Source organism: Condylura cristata, unplaced genomic scaffold (genome assembly GCF_000260355.1).
Source record: "Condylura cristata isolate star-nosed mole 26May11 unplaced genomic scaffold, ConCri1.0 scaffold00017, whole genome shotgun sequence".
In the NCBI taxonomy this organism is placed as follows: Eukaryota; Metazoa; Chordata; class Mammalia; order Eulipotyphla; family Talpidae; genus Condylura; species Condylura cristata.
Window position 1 is genome coordinate 13,020,738 of NW_004567118.1, and position 16,656 is coordinate 13,037,393.

General features: G+C 52.2%; 1 protein-coding gene across 2 annotated transcripts; it reads right to left on the reverse strand.

Annotated features, from left to right (window-relative positions):
* Positions 1–243: 243 nt before the first annotated feature.
* On the reverse strand, positions 244–9,984 carry MPO (myeloperoxidase). Of its 2 annotated transcripts, none has more exons than XM_004684414.2 (13): positions 9,891–9,984; positions 9,704–9,781; positions 9,466–9,559; positions 9,010–9,185; positions 8,649–8,772; positions 8,393–8,522; positions 8,105–8,311; positions 6,921–7,239; positions 4,270–4,430; positions 2,907–3,162; positions 2,013–2,183; positions 1,084–1,321; positions 244–547 (listed from the first exon to the last, which is right to left on the reverse strand). In XM_004684414.2, exons 2-13 carry the CDS (start codon positions 9,777–9,779, stop codon positions 340–342), a joined length of 2,160 nt encoding a protein of 719 aa, XP_004684471.1. In that variant the 5' UTR covers positions 9,780–9,781; positions 9,891–9,984; the 3' UTR covers positions 244–339. The 2 variants fall into 2 exon arrangements, with proteins under 2 accessions (XP_004684471.1, XP_012582011.1); XM_012726557.1 differs by having other exon boundaries at positions 9,933–9,970.
* Between the last annotated feature and the right edge of the window lie 6,672 nt (positions 9,985–16,656).

A 16,656-nucleotide genomic window follows, 5' to 3' on the forward strand; every position in this document is an offset into this window, starting at 1 on the left:
TTAGCAAAGACAAAAGCTCCGCTTGGTGAGGCTGGTCGTTGCCCAAGGTCACACGGCTGCCGCAGCAGAATGTGGGGCTCATGCTCTCAGCAGTCTGCTCTGCTGCCCTCCGCGTACTTCATATTCACGCAAGCAGCAAACACACATAAATGACAATTACTCAGCCCCCCAAACGCTGCCACCAATGGTCACAGGCGACACATGAGATGCAATTTACCTACATTGTGCGCATGCACACACACGTGAGTGCTTAGTTATTTATTTTCCCAGCCATCATCCAGAAAGGGAGCGCGACCATTGTGGGCCCGGCCTCTCACTACTGAGCCCCTGACCCAGGCTCTAGGCCTTCTCCCTCCAGGGGGCCAGATTCAGCAGCGGGAGTGAACTGCAGTTGACAAAGTCCCGTGGGAATGTGTTGGACATGAAGATGTTGTTCTTGGACACGGTGGTGATGCCTGTGTTGTCACAGATGATGCGGGGCAAGGAGATGTTGGCCAGGGCCTGCTTCTGCGCCTCGCTGAACACACCTTTGTTCTGCCACCAAAACCTGCCAGGGGACAGCGCAGTCACTGTAGCAGAGGCACTCCTGGAAGGAGCTAGGGGATCCCAGCAGACCCCGCTCTACAGCACAGGAGAGCCCCAGCTCCCAGGCAGCTCGGGGGTGTCAACAAGTGGGATCCCACTTGGCAGGGAAAAGCTCAGCTGCCTGCTTGCCCTGACCCAGACACACTAACGTAGGTCAGGTTCACAACAAAACGACACTAGGTAAGTAAGGACAGGAATAAGGACGGTCCTGACCAGGGGTGACAGACAGCTCCGTGATTGAACCTTGAAACCCCCAAGAAATAGTGCAGAGTGGCCTTTCCTCTGTCTTCCCTCTCCACAACTAGGGGTTCTGGTGCCTCCTTTCTGTACCCCCTCCCCCACAAATTGAGGGCACATTGGGGTGACCTTGAGGCTTCCTGGAGCACACTGGACAGTCATCGCTCCCTTCAGCCCTTCACCTTGTAGGAGGAGGTTGGGCCCTGAGTTCAGAATCGGCCCCCGCCACAGTGGGCCCAGGCCACCTGGCTGCCTCCTCACCGATCTCCATCTCGCAGCTTCCTGAACTGGGTCCCGATGATGCAGGCGAGAAGCGGACCCACACGGCCCTTCTGCTGCAGGGGCTCGGCCACTCCGCCCATCCAGATGTCGATGTTGTTGGGTGTGCCGTACTGCGCCATCAGCTTCCTGGCCAGGTCCAGGTTCTTCAGCACGGTGCCCAGCTCCCCCACGGTGTTGGGCTGTGGGAGCCCGCAGAAGCGCCTCCAAGCATTGTACCCTGCAGGAGAGGACAGGAGAGTGGCTGTGGTGGAGCCCAGAAGCCCACCTCCCAGCACACCAAGGCCTCAGATCATGGTGCATGAGAGGGGGGCCACAGAAGGGCCTGTCCCAGGCTATCGCCCCCTGGGAGCTCTGAACCCTCGGCTTAAGCCAGCAGAGCTGGGCCTGTTCAGACATTCTCTCTCCCCCTTGCCTTCCCACCCCAAGGCAAATCTGAAATGGCCATGACTCCTGCCGGGCTGAAGAACAGGGACATCTCACTGGAGACCTCAGGCCTGTTAGGAGTAAAGCACATCTGGAAGGTTCAACGGTCGCATGTCAGCACAGGCTTTGGGGTTAGGCTGATGTGGGTTTAAATTCCAGCTCTGTCACTGTCTCGGCTGGAGAGCCAGACAGGTCCTGAATCTCTGTTTCCTCAGCAGAAAATGGATGATACAAAGATAAAACTCTCTTCCCCTCAAGTAAAGCAAGATAAAGTGATAGAGGAGAGGGAACATCAGTGGAGAAGGCTACTGGAGTCATGGTGCTGCCGCGCCAAGTCTGAGGGGTATAGTGATGGGGAGGAAGGGCTGGGGGCAGGGCAGACCTCACACTGCTTCCTAAGCGGAGGGTGCTGGGCTGGGGGAGGGCCTTGCAGCTGGGGCAGGGGCTAGCGCTAGAGGGTGGCGGGTGTCCTGCAGCCTCCTCACCTGGGAGGCCATGGTCCCGGCTGCGCTGCAAGTTCAGAGCGGGCAGGTCCAGCCCGATCCTCATGACCTGCTGAAACAACCGCTCCCGGATCTCATCCACCACAATTTGGTTCTGGCGATTCAGCTTGGCAGGTGTGGCCATGAGGCCCCGGAGAATGGGGTCGATGCCACCTGGGACAAGAGGAGCAAGGTGGAGGGGAGGCTTAGCGCAGAGCTCAGTATGAATCAGGAAGAAGACCGAGGTGCAAAGGCACAGAAGGCCGGGCACATGCAGCTCCTGGTGCCAAGGTGGCCCGGCGGGCAAGTCCTCACCTGGGCATTGAAGTCTCAGGGGATTATGCCATTGAGAATGGCACGGTTGGATGCACCCAGCCCCTAGCTGCCTGGTCACTGCAAGTCAGTATATGTGGCAGAACCGAACCCCGTCTGGGCCTCCCTGGTGGTGTAGGGGTAAGTCTCCGCTCTATCATCTCTACAGCCTGAGTTCCATCCCCGGCCAGGGAGCTGACCCACATGGAGCAGCAGACCTCTCCTGTCTTGCCCACTGCTCCCCTCAGCAGTGTGTTTCAGTCAAAATGTCTGTTCTGCTCCTCACTCTGTCTCTGGTGAATCCTCTCACCATTCCCCACACCCCTGGCCTACACCCCAGTTCTTCTATACATAAATAAATAAATCTTTGGGGAAAAAAAAATAAAGGAAACCCTCCCTAGAAGGTCTCTCCACCCTGCCCTTTATTAAGAGAGGCAAAGTAGTCTGATAAACTGAGGTTGGTTGACAGATCAGATCCCCAAAGATGGAAAGACGACATCTCCTGCCCCTGGCTCCTGGCCACCAGGCCCACCTTCACCCCACTCAGCTGCCAGTCCACTGTCTGCTGGCCCAGGTCGGGCTCACCTTCCAGCACTACCCTCCAGGTAGCAAAAAAGACCCTGCTGAGTGGAACTCGGGAGTTGAGCTTCACGGGCTGGTACCGACTGTCCAGGCGGAACATGAAAGGCTGGATGAGGGTGTGGCCGTAGCGGAAGGCATTGGTGAAGACATTGGCAATTCGAGGGTCCACCGAGTCATTGTAATAGCGGTACTGGGGCAGGTACTTCCTCATAGCTTCCGGCCCCAGCACCAGGGGCAGGTAGTCCCGGTAAGTAATAATCTAAAGAAAAATCACTCAGGATGACCTCTCCACTCACCTGGCTTCTGGGATCCCCCATCAATCTCTGGCCAGGGAATTACCATCTGCAGCACTGGGTCTGGGCCTGACAGAGAGGCTGAGCAGATCTACTCCTTCTGGTTGTGTGGCCTTGGTTCAGGCCTTACCTCTCTGAACCCCAGTTCCTCAAATGGAAATTAGGGTAATTATAGTGCCTCTGCCTTCGCAGATAAAATAACAAAGCACTTTGCTAGTCATTGCAATAGGTCCCTTGCCCTTCAGTTACTAATGCTTCACTTCACCTACTAATTTATAAACTCCTTGAGAACAAGGGCTATATCTCCTTCCTCTTGGAATGATTCAGTGCCCAATAAGAGCCTGGCTCAGAGTGGGGTTCAATACATGCTTGTGTAAAGAGGGGAAGCCACAAGGAAAAGGCCCCCTAGACGATTTCTCCCACTAAGAAAGGAAGATAATGGAACAGTCACATCAGATTCCAGACTGTGGAATTTGAGGTTTCAGTGAATCTCATGTAAGTTTTTAGTGCAAATCAAACACTCGCCCTCAGTACCTGCAGCTCTCTGCTGCTCCAAAGTCTAGGAGTATGGCAAAGATACGTGTGCATGTGTGTGCGTGTCTTGGGGAGAGAACGGGGGAGTAGGGGCGAGAGAATGGGGGAACGGGGGTTTTGGAGCACCATCTGGGAATGAGAACCAGGAGCACTGCCCAGAGATCAGCGAGGGTATGGGGACTGGGTGAGCTATGACAACCCCTGGAAGAGGGGTACCTGGCATGGGGCTGGGAGTGACAACGGCATGCAGGAAAGGAGAGGGTTTACTGAAAGACTCTGGCCCCACCCGTTTAACCTTCACTATACCATTCACAACAGGCAGGGCAGAAGAAAGGGGGTGAGCCTGGGACGGGGGGGGGGATGCACGGTGAGAAGCTAATAACCCCTGTTTAGACTTAGCACTTGCCAGGTGTTTTCCGGCATGTCCTTTAATCCGTACAGCATCAGGGATGAAGAAGCTCTGAGAGTTAACAGGCCCAAGGGGACACAGCTGGGATGCCTGCCCCAACCCTGGCATCACAGTGCTGCAAACCGTCTACCTGGACCATGGCTCCCACAATCTTCCGGGCTTCCTGGTAGAGCCGCTCTCCATTCCACTGGGGGTTCAGGCGCTTGAGCTGCGTGGCCAGTCGGTTGTGCTCCCGCACAAAGAGTGTATGCATGGAGGTGAGCTCTGGCATCTCACTCGCACGGGTGTCCCCTGGGGGGAATAAAAACCACTATCAGGGCCCTCCCTGGTGGCGCAATGGGTTCAAGCACCACATTATGAAGTTCTTCGAAGCCACTGCAGCACGAGTTCCATCCCTGGCTGGGAGCTGACCCACATGGCGTGGCAGACCTCTCCTGACCCGCCCGCTGCTCCCCTCAGCAGTGTACTTCGTCCATCTGCCTGTTCTGCCCCCCACTCTGTCTCTGGTGAATCTCCTCACTCACCACACCTCTGGCCTGTACCCCAGTTCTGTAAGCATAAATAAATAAATCTTTAAAAAAAAAAAAAAAACTATCATTCCTAAGTCCTCCATCCCAGAAAGGACTTAATCCATTGAAACTCCATCCCAGCCACAGCCTGACATGTCCCTGACCCAGGTCCTTCCACCCATCTTTCCATGCCAGGCTCAGTTCACCCCTGATACCTGTCCTATGGCACTGGCTTCTCTCTCTGTTTAGGGGCATTGCTGCTCAGAAATGACCAGTCAATAGCACGCTGCACCTGACATTTGACTTGCTACTTTCTTATATCCAAGACTGAAACTCCTTGAGGACAAGAACTATAGCTTGTGCTCTTCTGTATTGGACTCTCCCACTAAATACATGTAGACACATGGGGTTAAAGGAGGAACTTTGTACTTTGTCTGGTACAAAGTAGGAAATCCACACACACTGGTTAGCCTGCTCCCTGATTCAGGGAATCAACAGTAACCTGCATACCAGCACTCCTACTTCCATGACACATCAAACACAGCCAAGGAATCCAGCTCTCTCCTGCTACAGTGGGATGCCACAGAATCCTTCTCAGCCATCTTTTCAGAGTTGCCATCCCCACCTCTACTACACACTAATTGTGTGGCCTGTTAGGACCCAGGATGTTTGGAATCCAGGCCATTTAAAAGGACTGAGTGAGGGCCCTCCCTGGTGGCGCAGCGGGTTAAAGCACAGCACTAAGAAGCTTAAGCCACTTCCGCATGAGTTGGATTCCCGCCTGCCGCCTGCCCCGGAGGAGACCACATGGCGAGCCAGACCTCTCCTGGCCCGCCCGCTGCTCCCCTCAGCAGTGTACTTCGTCGATCTACCTGTTCTGCTTCCCACTCTGTCCCTGGTGAATCCTCTCACCCTCCGCATCTCTGGCCTGTACCCCAGTTCTGTATGAATAAATAAATAAATAAATCTTTAAAAAAAAAAAAAAGGACTGAGTGAGACACTCCCCACCCCATACACACCGACACCTCTCTAGGCTTTCCCCAAATCCTTCTCTAGAGTGCCAGATAATTAAGGCCAGGACCACTTCAGATGGACGCAAGTTTCAGACCTCATCTGCTCTAGAGTTGGTGAGAAGGAAACCAAGAGCGGCTCGCTATCCCCCAAGTTGCCAGCAGTCACCATGATCCAGTTCTGGGGCAGGCCACTTATGCGGGAGGGGGCAGCCACGACAGGCTGAGTGCCACTCCTCCCCACGAGCCCAGAACAACTACACAGACCTTGATTCACCTCTGCAGTGTCCAGCCAGGGGACAGATAACCAGGAGGAGAGGGAGGGAGCCAGAGGGGTTTTGGTTAACATCAAAAACACTGGAAACAGGCCCTCCCTGGTGGCACAAGGGGTTAAATCTCAGTGCTTTGAAGCTATCAGCGCCAGTGCAGCAGGTCCCCCAGGGTGCAGCAGATCTCTCCTGTCTCACCCGCTGCTCCCTCAGCTGTGTATTCCAGTAGATCTGCCTGTTCTGCTCCCTACTGTCTCTGGAGAATCCTCTCACCCCTCCATACACACACACACACCTCTGGCCTTTACCCCAGCTTTTGTATACATATACAAATAAATCTTAAAAAACAAACAAACAAACAAAAAAACGCTGGAATCTTAGTGGGCACAGGCGCTGTCCCAGCTATGTCCCAGCACGGCCAGTTTTGACCCCACCCTCTCCTGTCCCAGGGAGTCAGACAGGAGGTGGTGTTCTAGAGCAGCACCATTCAACAGAACTTTGTGAACTGCTGAAAACAGTCTACACCTGGCTGCCCCGTATGAGCGCCATGAGGCAATGAGGCCATCGAGCCTTTGCAATGTGGCGAGCACAGGAGAACTGAACTTCTAAGTTTAAATGAAAAACTTAAAACATGTGAATGACTAGAGACTATCACTAAATAGCGCAGCTAGCGAATGAGGGTGCTACATTGCCCTCGGCCCTTTTAGCTCCTTGTCTCTGGGCAACGCAGCTCTCCTCTCTGCTAGAGTTTGGAGGGAAACAGAGAGATGGAGAAAGGGATGGGAAGATGGACAGGAGGCTTCTGGTCAACTGTGAGCCTCCTTCTTAAATCTGGGTTTTAGGCCTTTGACTTGGTTTTTGCCTTCTGCGCTCAGCTTGTCACCATGGCAACAGGATTAATATCATCAAGCTGATGAGAACAAAGTCTTGCATGAGTGGCTCACAGGCAGGCTTCCCGCCACTCCCGCAAGGACCACCGCTCCCCAGGCTGACCTGCCAGGAAGCAGGGGATGTTCACGGAGCGGTTGGTGAGGAGGCAGGGGTCGTCGTGCAGGGTGTCGAAGGGCAGCAGGGCGCGGCCGTTGTCCCTGAAGCGCTGGTTGACCTTCAGCAACCCAAGCTGGTTGGTGGTGTTGCGCAGCTTCATGGCCAAGGGGTCCTCACTGCCGTACACCATGCTGGCGTCCACGAAGGAGGTGAGCGCGTTGATCTGGTTGCGGAGGGTGATGTTGCCCCCTGTGCAGGCCGGACAGGAACGGAAGAAGGGGATGCAGTCGTTTACATTCCTAATTCTGGGGTCATTGGGTGGGATCTGCAGGACAGAGAGAGACGGGTTGACTCACCAAGGGCAGTGAGTCCAGCCTCCTGAAGGCCTCAATCCCTAGCCTGGAGGCCAGGACCAGACCCACACACCAAAACCTGGACACTTTTGGACTCCTCTCGGTCTGCAGAGACCCACAGGGCATTGCTGCTTGAGTGTCCATCTGCAGAATGCCTCTGGGTCTGAGGGGTGATGACTAGAATGCTGGATTGGGGAATGTGGGGACCCTAGAGCTGGGCTGACCTGTCCTCTGAACCCTCCCCTAAACCTCCTTTTCTCTTTCCTGTGTCCCTCCCTCTCTGTTCTCTGGATTTGGTCTTTATGGGGCAAAGGGGTGGGGAAGGGAGAGTATTCCTCTTCCTTTTCCTTTCCTTTTCCCATCATCTCTCTTCCCTGCCCCTTTCCTGTCTCCCATCCTGGTTCCTGCTTTTCTCCATCTCTTTCTCCCCCTCTCTATCTCAGATCCTCGTCTAGTCTCTCCTCCCTCCCTGCTCAACCCCTTCTCGGCCCTGTCTGATTCACAGTGATGTGCCAAAGACCTCACTTCTCTTATAGGAAGGAGAGAGCGCCCAGCACCTCTCCATACAGGCTGCGGGGCCATCGCAAGGTCCACAGCCCACCAGTGTCCCAGCTGCAGTCCCACCAGTGGGAATCACACCCGCCAGGAGCTAAACAAGGGCCTGGGAGAGGCAGCTTATGGCTGGTTGGCAGCTGACTACGGGCAGAGGAAAGGCTACTCTTTCTCTGGAGCTGGCGAAGGAAACCTGGGGCCAGGGGCAGGGACGACTTCCAGGCACCCTGCCCCCTCTCTGGCCCTCAGGACAGCCTCGAGAAGTGGGCAGGTAGAAGCGAGCACCTTGAGGGGGAAACAGGGCGGCTGCTGCAGGCAGCTGGTCTCGCAGTTGACGCCAGTGGTGAAGGAGGACCGCGCAGCTGGCTCGGGGGCGAAGTCCAGGTCGTGGTCCAGCAGCTGGCCCCACTGCATGAATAAGAGCGAGCGCTCCTGGTCTGGAGTCAGCTGCTCATTGGGGAAGCGCACTATGGCGTTGGAGACAGCGCGCGCCTGCGGAACACTGAGCATCAGGGCCGCGGGCACCGCCCCGAGGGCTGGGGTGGGGGGCGCCCTTCTGCCCGCCTTGCTCACCAGGGGCACCCGGAAGCCGTTGCGCTTGACCCCGGGCGTCCAGCCGTAGGGTACTGAGACGCCGTCCTCGTATTCAGCCGGCAGCCAGCGCGCTAAGGCGCGGTTGGAGGCGCCCAGCGTGGGGCTGCGCCTGCGCGAAGACGGGGCCCTGGCAGGCTGCAGCGGGCACTAGGTGGCGCCGCGGGCCAGTCGGGGACCGGGCGCCGCCGGAGCCCCCGCCCCACTCGTCCCACCCGGGCCTCCCAGGCGGCCGCACCTGTTGTTGCACTGCCCGGTGATGGTGCGGTACTTGTCCTGCTCTGGGCACCGCACGCCCACGTCCTGGTAGGCGCAGCCGCTAGACGTGGACAGCAGATTCAGCTGGGCCGGTGTCAGCACGTCTGGGAGCCAGGGAAGGGGGGTGTGAAGCTAACGCCCCCCTTACCCCGCACCTCAGAGGGTTTCCGATCCTAGGTAGGGATCCCTGAGAACCCTTGGTTTGGGGCCGCAGTCTGGGGACATGGAGAGGAGGCCAGGGTGCCCCTAAGACCGCTGGAAGGAGGAACTGGGGAGGCCACTGGGGTTGCCAGAAGGGGTCACTGGTGGAGCAGGACCTGGGATGTTAAGGGCAATGTTACCCGTGACATTGAAAGGCCGGCGCCACAGGGCCTGCAGCTTCCCCTTCAGCAAGTCTAGGGCCACGTGCAAGTAGTCGGCAGCCCGCACGGCGGTCCTGGTGGCGGCCACTGGCTGCTTGAAGTAGGACAGGAGCTCCATGGGGCTGGCGGAGCCGCTTTGAAGCCGCTGCTTGATGCTGCCACAGAAGAGAGGGGTAGGGCCAGAAAGGGGGTGCGGAACTCTCTGCAAGCGTCAGCGCAGGGGCTGAGCGTGTAGGACCCTGTAGACAGGCCCTAGGGCGGAAAGGTCTCTCTTTCTAAACAGAATACGGACCTAGGTCCTGGCGGCATGGTCTTGGGGATGTTCTCACCCCCAGAGACACAAGCGCCCACAGACAGGGGGCCCCACTCACACCCACAAACTCTCCTCTGCTTGCTTTTTCTCGAAAAAGCAGCTGGCCAATACCCAGTGCCCACCTTTCCCGCCGATCCTTGTAGGCCTTGTCCACTATTTGCTTGGCCTCCTCCATGCAGGCCAGCACCACCGAGGTCTCCACCTGCCCCAGGACAGCTGCCCAAAGCAGGAGTCAGAGTCAGGAGTGGGCCCGAAGCCCCCCATCAGGCCCCAGAGCCAGCATGGCATGCATGCGGGGGAGGAACCCCTGGAACGTGAGTCCCCCTCCAAGACACTAGCTTTTCCCTTCTTTCTGATTACCTGAAGGACCACTGTCAGAGGGCTGTGGCGTGGCCAGAATGACCAGGAGCCCTGCAAGGGCCAGGAGCAGCTTCATGTCTGCAACAAGAACCCCCACACACTCAGTGAGTGTCCAAGGCCCACTGCTGTGTCTGGAAGAAGGAAGTCCCACTAATCCTCTGCTCCCACCCTCACACCCAAGTCCCACCTCAATGGATCTGGGCCACCTTGAGGGTAGGCTTCACAGTACCCCTTTTTTGCTAGCTTCAGTCACTCTGTCTCCAAGAACACCACCTCCACAGTTAATGTGGCACTGGCGAAATCCCTCAGCTGAATCTGGCTTTTATGTCCTCCAGTCTGGGGGAGGGGCGGGGCAGACAGAGGCCTGCCCCCAGAGACTGAATTCCCTGCCCCCACTGTGACTGGGGTGCCCAGAACTCAAGTTCCCTGATATGGGAGAGAAGAGCGGAAAAGGGAAGGGATCAGAACTGTCCCCAGTGTTGGATTTAGCACCCCTGACCCCCAGAGTTTCTCAGCTCCCTATAATATGCCTAGACCAGTGCTGTCTCCAGTGGGTACAGACAACTAACAACACTCCAAAATTCTTGTTAAACTGAGTATATGGGATTTTTTTTGAAAGAGAACAAAATTATGAACCAACAGGCCAAGGAATTAAGTGAAATAGAATGATCCAGAGGAGGAAGGAAAGGGACGGGGAGAACTGGAGTCATGAGAACCTCCTCAGGAGGCCATCCCTCACTCCAATAGTAACCTGGCCCCGGGGGCCAGCCCTAGTGGACAGCCCCCCATTCTCAGTGAGGGTTAGAGACAGGAAGTCTGGCTGGAGACCGTTGGCTTCACAGGAAGGAGGACCCTGGGGGTTATGGGTTCAGGAGCAAGGTAACTTCCTCTGTCCCTCTCTGACTCTCCTTTCTTTCTTGTTCATTTTTGAAGGGGGCCATCCAGCACACCAGCAAGAAGCTCCTGAATTTCAGGAACCAGGGGAGAGCAGAACTGGTTGTGGTTAGTGATCAGTTGGGCGGAGCAACCCAGGGCCTTTTTGGGACAAGTTCAGTACATTAGGAGGATCAGGAGTAAACTTTAGGAACGTTCTGAAATACAAGAGGGGGAGTTTCTCCCTGGCGGGAGACTGGCAAAGGGACTAGCTTTCTCAGGCAGGAACAGTACCCAGTGACTTCTGACTCTGTCTCCCTGGGCTCTCATCAGGCTGGGTACCTGCCCTCTGTGGTCCCCCGTCCTGTTTGGTCTGTTGTTCCTCCCACCTCAGCCACCCTCTGGTTACTCACTCCTGTCTTCTATATCCAGTCCACATCTTGGCCAAGGAACAAGGACCATAACATCCAGAACGCCATCCAGTGTGTCGTGCCCAGAGACCCTGTCACTCTCTGCGATACAGAGCCCAGGGTCCTGTGAGAGACCATTCTCCCAGGGTGGTGTATGTGAACTTGGACAAGGAACTCTTTGTGACTCAGAATTTTCATAGGATTTTGAAAATGTAATATACTTCCATACATGAAAAGTTAGAATGCAAACAAAAATTAAAATAAATCAAAATTACTCATAATTCAATGAGTAATTTGCATCCATTTTTTTTCTTTCAAGGCTTGCCCTTGTTTGTCACATAAATAAGTAGCAGGAAGGAAAATAACTTCCCATAATCCCACCACTCACTAATAACTCCATCAAAATACTCAGTATCCTCTATGTCAATCTAATATGTATTTTCAAACAGTAGTACTTTAAATGTTGTTTTATAACCTGCTTCTGTTTAACACTTTAGCTGAATATCCCTGTGTTAATATAGACTTACTTCATTTTTATGTCTGCATAAGATCTGAAATGCTATAATTTATTCATTAATTTTCTCTTGTTAGCTTCTTGGGTTTCCTATTTCCACTACTATAAATCTGTGAATTAACTCTCTTGTCACGTCTTCAAGTGTTTCATTTGACAAGAAGTGCTAGAATGCATCGCTGCATATTTGGATGCCATTTTTTCATTGTTAAAGGCCTTGGGAGACTGCTCCCACCTCTCACCAGCCATGCACGGGAGCACCCATTCCCCATCGCCCTCATCAACCCTGCCAATCACTGTCTTTACCCTTTTAGGGCATTGCCAAGGCTCAAGAGCAGAGACATTAATATTGGTCCCTCACAGGACAGAGCCCAGAGAAGGTAATGACTTGGCTTTGCCAAGGGAGGCTTTCTTGAGGAGTGAGTGCTTGAGACTGCCTTGAAGAATGTTTAGAAGTTGGCTTAATGGACACAAGGAAGAAAGGAAATTTCTTGCCCTGAAGTTTTCCAGGATACTTGAGGTTTCGAAATGCCTGGTCAGTTACATTTTAGAAAGTTCATTCAGACAGTGGAGTTGGGGTGTGCTGTGTGGGGTACCCAGAGGCCTCTTGCTGGGGCAGAACATCACAGGAATTCACAGGGGTGGGTGGGGGTGAAGAATGCAGCCTCCGTAGGTGACAATGAAGCATCTGGGCCTGCTTTACTAGTCCCTGGTGAATTTGTGATGTCCTGCCCCAGCTCCAGATCTCTGGGTACACTCCACAGCACACCCCAACTCCACTGAATGAGCTTTCTAAAATGTTACTGACCAGGAATTTCACAACCTCCAGGTCAAGAACTTCTCAGTAGGTGAGAAAGACTACATGGGCCTGCTTTACCAGCCCTGTCCTGGCCCACCCTTCACCCACTGGGACTGTCTGAATGCAGCCCGCTCGCCTTGAGGTCTTTCGTGTGTTATTCTCTGGCTCTGGGTCCAGATATCCTTTCTCCCTTGCACCCCCGCCCCCTCACCAGCCGTGGGTGGGAAGTACCCACTCCCCATCGCCCTCATCAACTCTGACAATCACTGTCTTTACCCTTTTCGGGTATTGTCAAGGCTCAAGAGGGCAACGACATTAACATTGGCCCCTCATAGGACAGATGACAAGAACAAAGCCCAGAGAAGGAGATGGCGTGGCTCAGGGCAGTGTGGTAGATAGAGCTCGAAATAACTAGCTGTCAGGTCTCTTGACTTCTAAACCAGAATTCTTTAGCAAATGGGCTCTGCATGCTTCCCCCTGACCTTCTCTCAGGCGTGGATTCAGCAAGGGTGCATTTATTGCACCCTTACATGTGCCAGGGACTGTGCTGGCCGCTGGCACGCTCTGCAAAGCCAGACCTCGTCCGTCCTCCAGGAAATCAGTATTTGGATAATGCGGGGACTGAGGGAGGCTTTCTTGAGGAGTGGATGCTTGAGGCTGGCTTGAAGTATGCTTAGAAGTTGACGTAGTGGACACAGGAAGAAAGGACACAAGAAAGGAAAGTTTTTGATTTGAAGGTTCCCAGGATACTTGAGGTTGTGAAATGCCTGGTCAGTTGCATTTTAGAAAGTCCTTTCAGACAGTGGAGTTGGGGGTGTGCTGTGGGGTGTAGCCAGAGCCCTCGGGAAGAGGGGAGTGTGAAGAATGTTGCCTGCTTAGATGACAAGGAAGCAATGTATGTTTGAAACACTGAAGCCTTTCCACAGAAAAATATCCAAGTACCCTTTGCTCTCCACCCACATGGGAGCAGGAGAATTCTCAAAACACAACCCCCAAATCGCCTGCCTTTGTCTCAGGGCTGGGCCTGTGGGCCTGCATTTGTGTGCAGTGCTTGAGTTGCTCTGTGGCTTTACGATCTCTCCAGCTAATTAATAATGATCCAACGGGAATCGCTGTAAAGACAGTGGTTCTGACCTCTGCTTGCCGGCCCTATTTGTCCAGCCCAAGAGTACTTGAAGTTCAGGAGTCTTGTCAGAATACAGAGTAACCAGTAGAACGTATCTGCTGGAGGAAATCTTCCCAAGGCTTGTCCCATAAAAGCACCCTCGAGCTCCTCATCACGGGGGTGGCCTCTGGAGGGCCCTGCTGGCGATGCTACCTCTCTGCAGCCATTTCAGGGTTCTCACCATCACACCTCCGTGCACACTGCTTTCCCTTCTTCCCACTTACCCTTCCCAGGCATCCCCACCCCCAGGGTGAAGCCCAACTGCCGGTGGGATAACGGGCCCTCCACCACTGCTTGCAAAATAGCATGTTCTTTCTTCATGCTGTTTAGGAAACAATTCAGTTGGGATTACAGCCAGATTTCCTGTGTGTGAGGTTGGAGGAGGCGATGGGAACTGGGGAGGGGGACAGAGGCAATGATGACTCAGACACAGTAATTGCACCCAGCTCAAAGACCTTGCTTTCTCTCCTTTAAAATTAATTTTGCATTATACATATTAATACTTGGATATAGTTTGAATCAAATTAAATAGCACAGACCAAGTTAGGGCCCCGTCCCCAGTTTTGAGTCCCTTCCTCTACTCCTCAGATATAAGCACTATTGTCATGTTTCTGTGTTGTCCTTGCAAACCTGTCCTGGGCACTCATTTTACTTTACATGCACCATCTGTACCTCTGGGCTGGTGAGAAAGGGTCTTCTTCCTCTCGTTTGCCATCAGTGGTATCACTTTATACATTTTGTTCTGCAATGCTTTGCCCACCCAGCCATACATATTGCAGATCCCTTAGAAGACATGCTGCCTTTACAGCGCTGTCAAGTACTCCTGAGTTAGCCTTCCTTTGGACCACCTTCTTCTATTCATGAAAGGTGATGATTCCCTTTTTTTCTTTTCCACAATAAAAGTAATGCAGCAAGAGGCCTTCCGTATACACCTAAGCATTCTGTACACACCTAGGATTGAAAAGTGGGTCACAAAGGTGGCGTGTATGTTAAAGTTCTAAGAGATATTACCAGGCTGTCCTCTTTTAATTTGTATTACCTGCAAATTTGCTGCACTTGGTTCTGTTCATTTTCTTGTTGGATTGTCACTCTTTCTATTGACCTGCAAAGTTGTATTGCCTGTAGATGAACACCAGTCCATCAACTGTTAGATATGTTTCTAATATTCTTTCCCAGGCTCGTTTCATTTATGTTCTGTATAGTCTTTTAAATTTGAGATAAACTGATCAGTCTTTTCATCTATAGACTTTTCTTTTGTATCTAAGATGAAATTCCTTTTTTTGAGATCATAAAATTACTACATATTCTTCTAGTGCCATAATTTGGTACTAAACCAACTGAAATTTGTATGTGTGATTAATATAAGACAGGGAACTACTTTTATGTTCTTCCAAATGGATAACCAGTTGTCCCATTGTTTAATTGAATAATCCGTCATTTTATTGACAGATTAGAGATACTACTTTTGTCATTTACCTTAAAAGCCTGTGTATTTCAAGATTTTTCTATTCTACTGATCTACTGTTTATAGATGCCTATATTTCTATCAATACCTCCTTGTTGAAATTACCATAATTCTAACATGTTTTGATTTCTGGTTAGATAAACTCCTTCTTCATTCTTCTTTTTCAAAAGATTCTTCAATATTCTAACATATTTACCCTTCTTATGAATTTCTTATAGTTCCAAGAGAAATTCTAGACATTTTTATTGATAACGTATTCAATGTACACATGAATTTAGTGACATCTTTATAATGTTATGTCTTCCCATCCATGTACATCTTCATTCAACATATATCTACGGAAAACCAAAAGACCAGCACTGCTCTGGGCACTGGGACCTGGCGATTAGCAAGTTACTTGTGCTCATGGAGTTTTCATTCTTGAACACTACAGTAGATCACCTTATTTATTTAAGTTTGCTTTTCTATCCCTCTTGAAACGTTACTGTTTTATCTTCTTGTTAGGTTTGTCCCTAAGTATTTCACTTTGAAAGATGTATATATATATTTAATTATTAGTTTTCTCCCAGAACATGTAAAATTGTGCAAGTATTTTCTTTGCCTTAAAAACATTCAAGATAAAGAACATAAGGATACGTCCCAGGAAGACACAATCTTACCTCTTTCCAGCAGAGAAGGCAGAGCCTTCTGGTTTACTGTGCCTTCCCGTTGACCTCCCTAACTCACCTTCCCTTTCTCTTTCTGCAACCTCTCTTGTCTTTGCTATTTAAGGTGGCTTGTTCAGATGGGTCTCCCCCATCTGTACAGGAGCTAAACTTGTTACTATTATGTTATTATTAAGATGTGCTTGTTTTTTTTTTTTTTCATATCAATTTATCTGACACTTGTTTAGTGCCAATCTAGAGTAGCCCAGAGTACAGGACAGCTTCCTTCGCATCCAGCAGCTCCTAGGTCTCCTCGGTGTCCATTAATTTTGTGCCAACCACTCTAGGATATAACTTCCAGATTCTACAGCTAAGAGTTCAAAGCCCAGAATGACATCCCCCTCCAAGAATTCTTTGCCCCAAGTAAAGCCCAGCATAGATTTTGTGAAAATAGACTTTATTATAATAAAATGTCTTTTAAACAAATGTTTCCACCATTCCACACCCCCAGAGACCAAGATGGGGGTTGGAGTTCAGTCAAACAATCTCCCGGCACTGGGAAGGTAACATGCAGAGACACTCACCCAGTTGAGGAGTCTGGGGTGGTTATGGTAAGCGTGAGAGCCCCCCACCCCACTCTGAACAGGGAATGTATGAAAATAGCTACATAAATCTGTCATTCTCCCTGGCCCCTGAACTCCAACAGGGGCCAGAAGAAAGTGATGCAAAAGAGAAGCTGAATCCGATGAGCAAAATAAGGCAAACCCAACTCCTGCTTCCTGCCTGCTGGCCCCCCGGGTCTTCGGGGGTGGGGACACACAGGGGCCAGGAGGCTAAGAAGGCTGGAGGGGGTGGAGCACTATGGGGCGGGGGCTACCCGCTTTGGCATGGCCTTCCTCCTTCTCGGGCCTGTGCAGTGGAAGCGAGATGGAGGAAGCTGGACTGAGGCACTGAGTATGTACATATATACATTACTGCGCCCCGCCTGCCCGTGGGGAGGGGGACACAGGAGAATCCAGTGCAAACTTTCCTTCAGGGGAGGGAAGACGTGATCAGGATAGCAGATGCCACGAAGGAAGCCCCTTT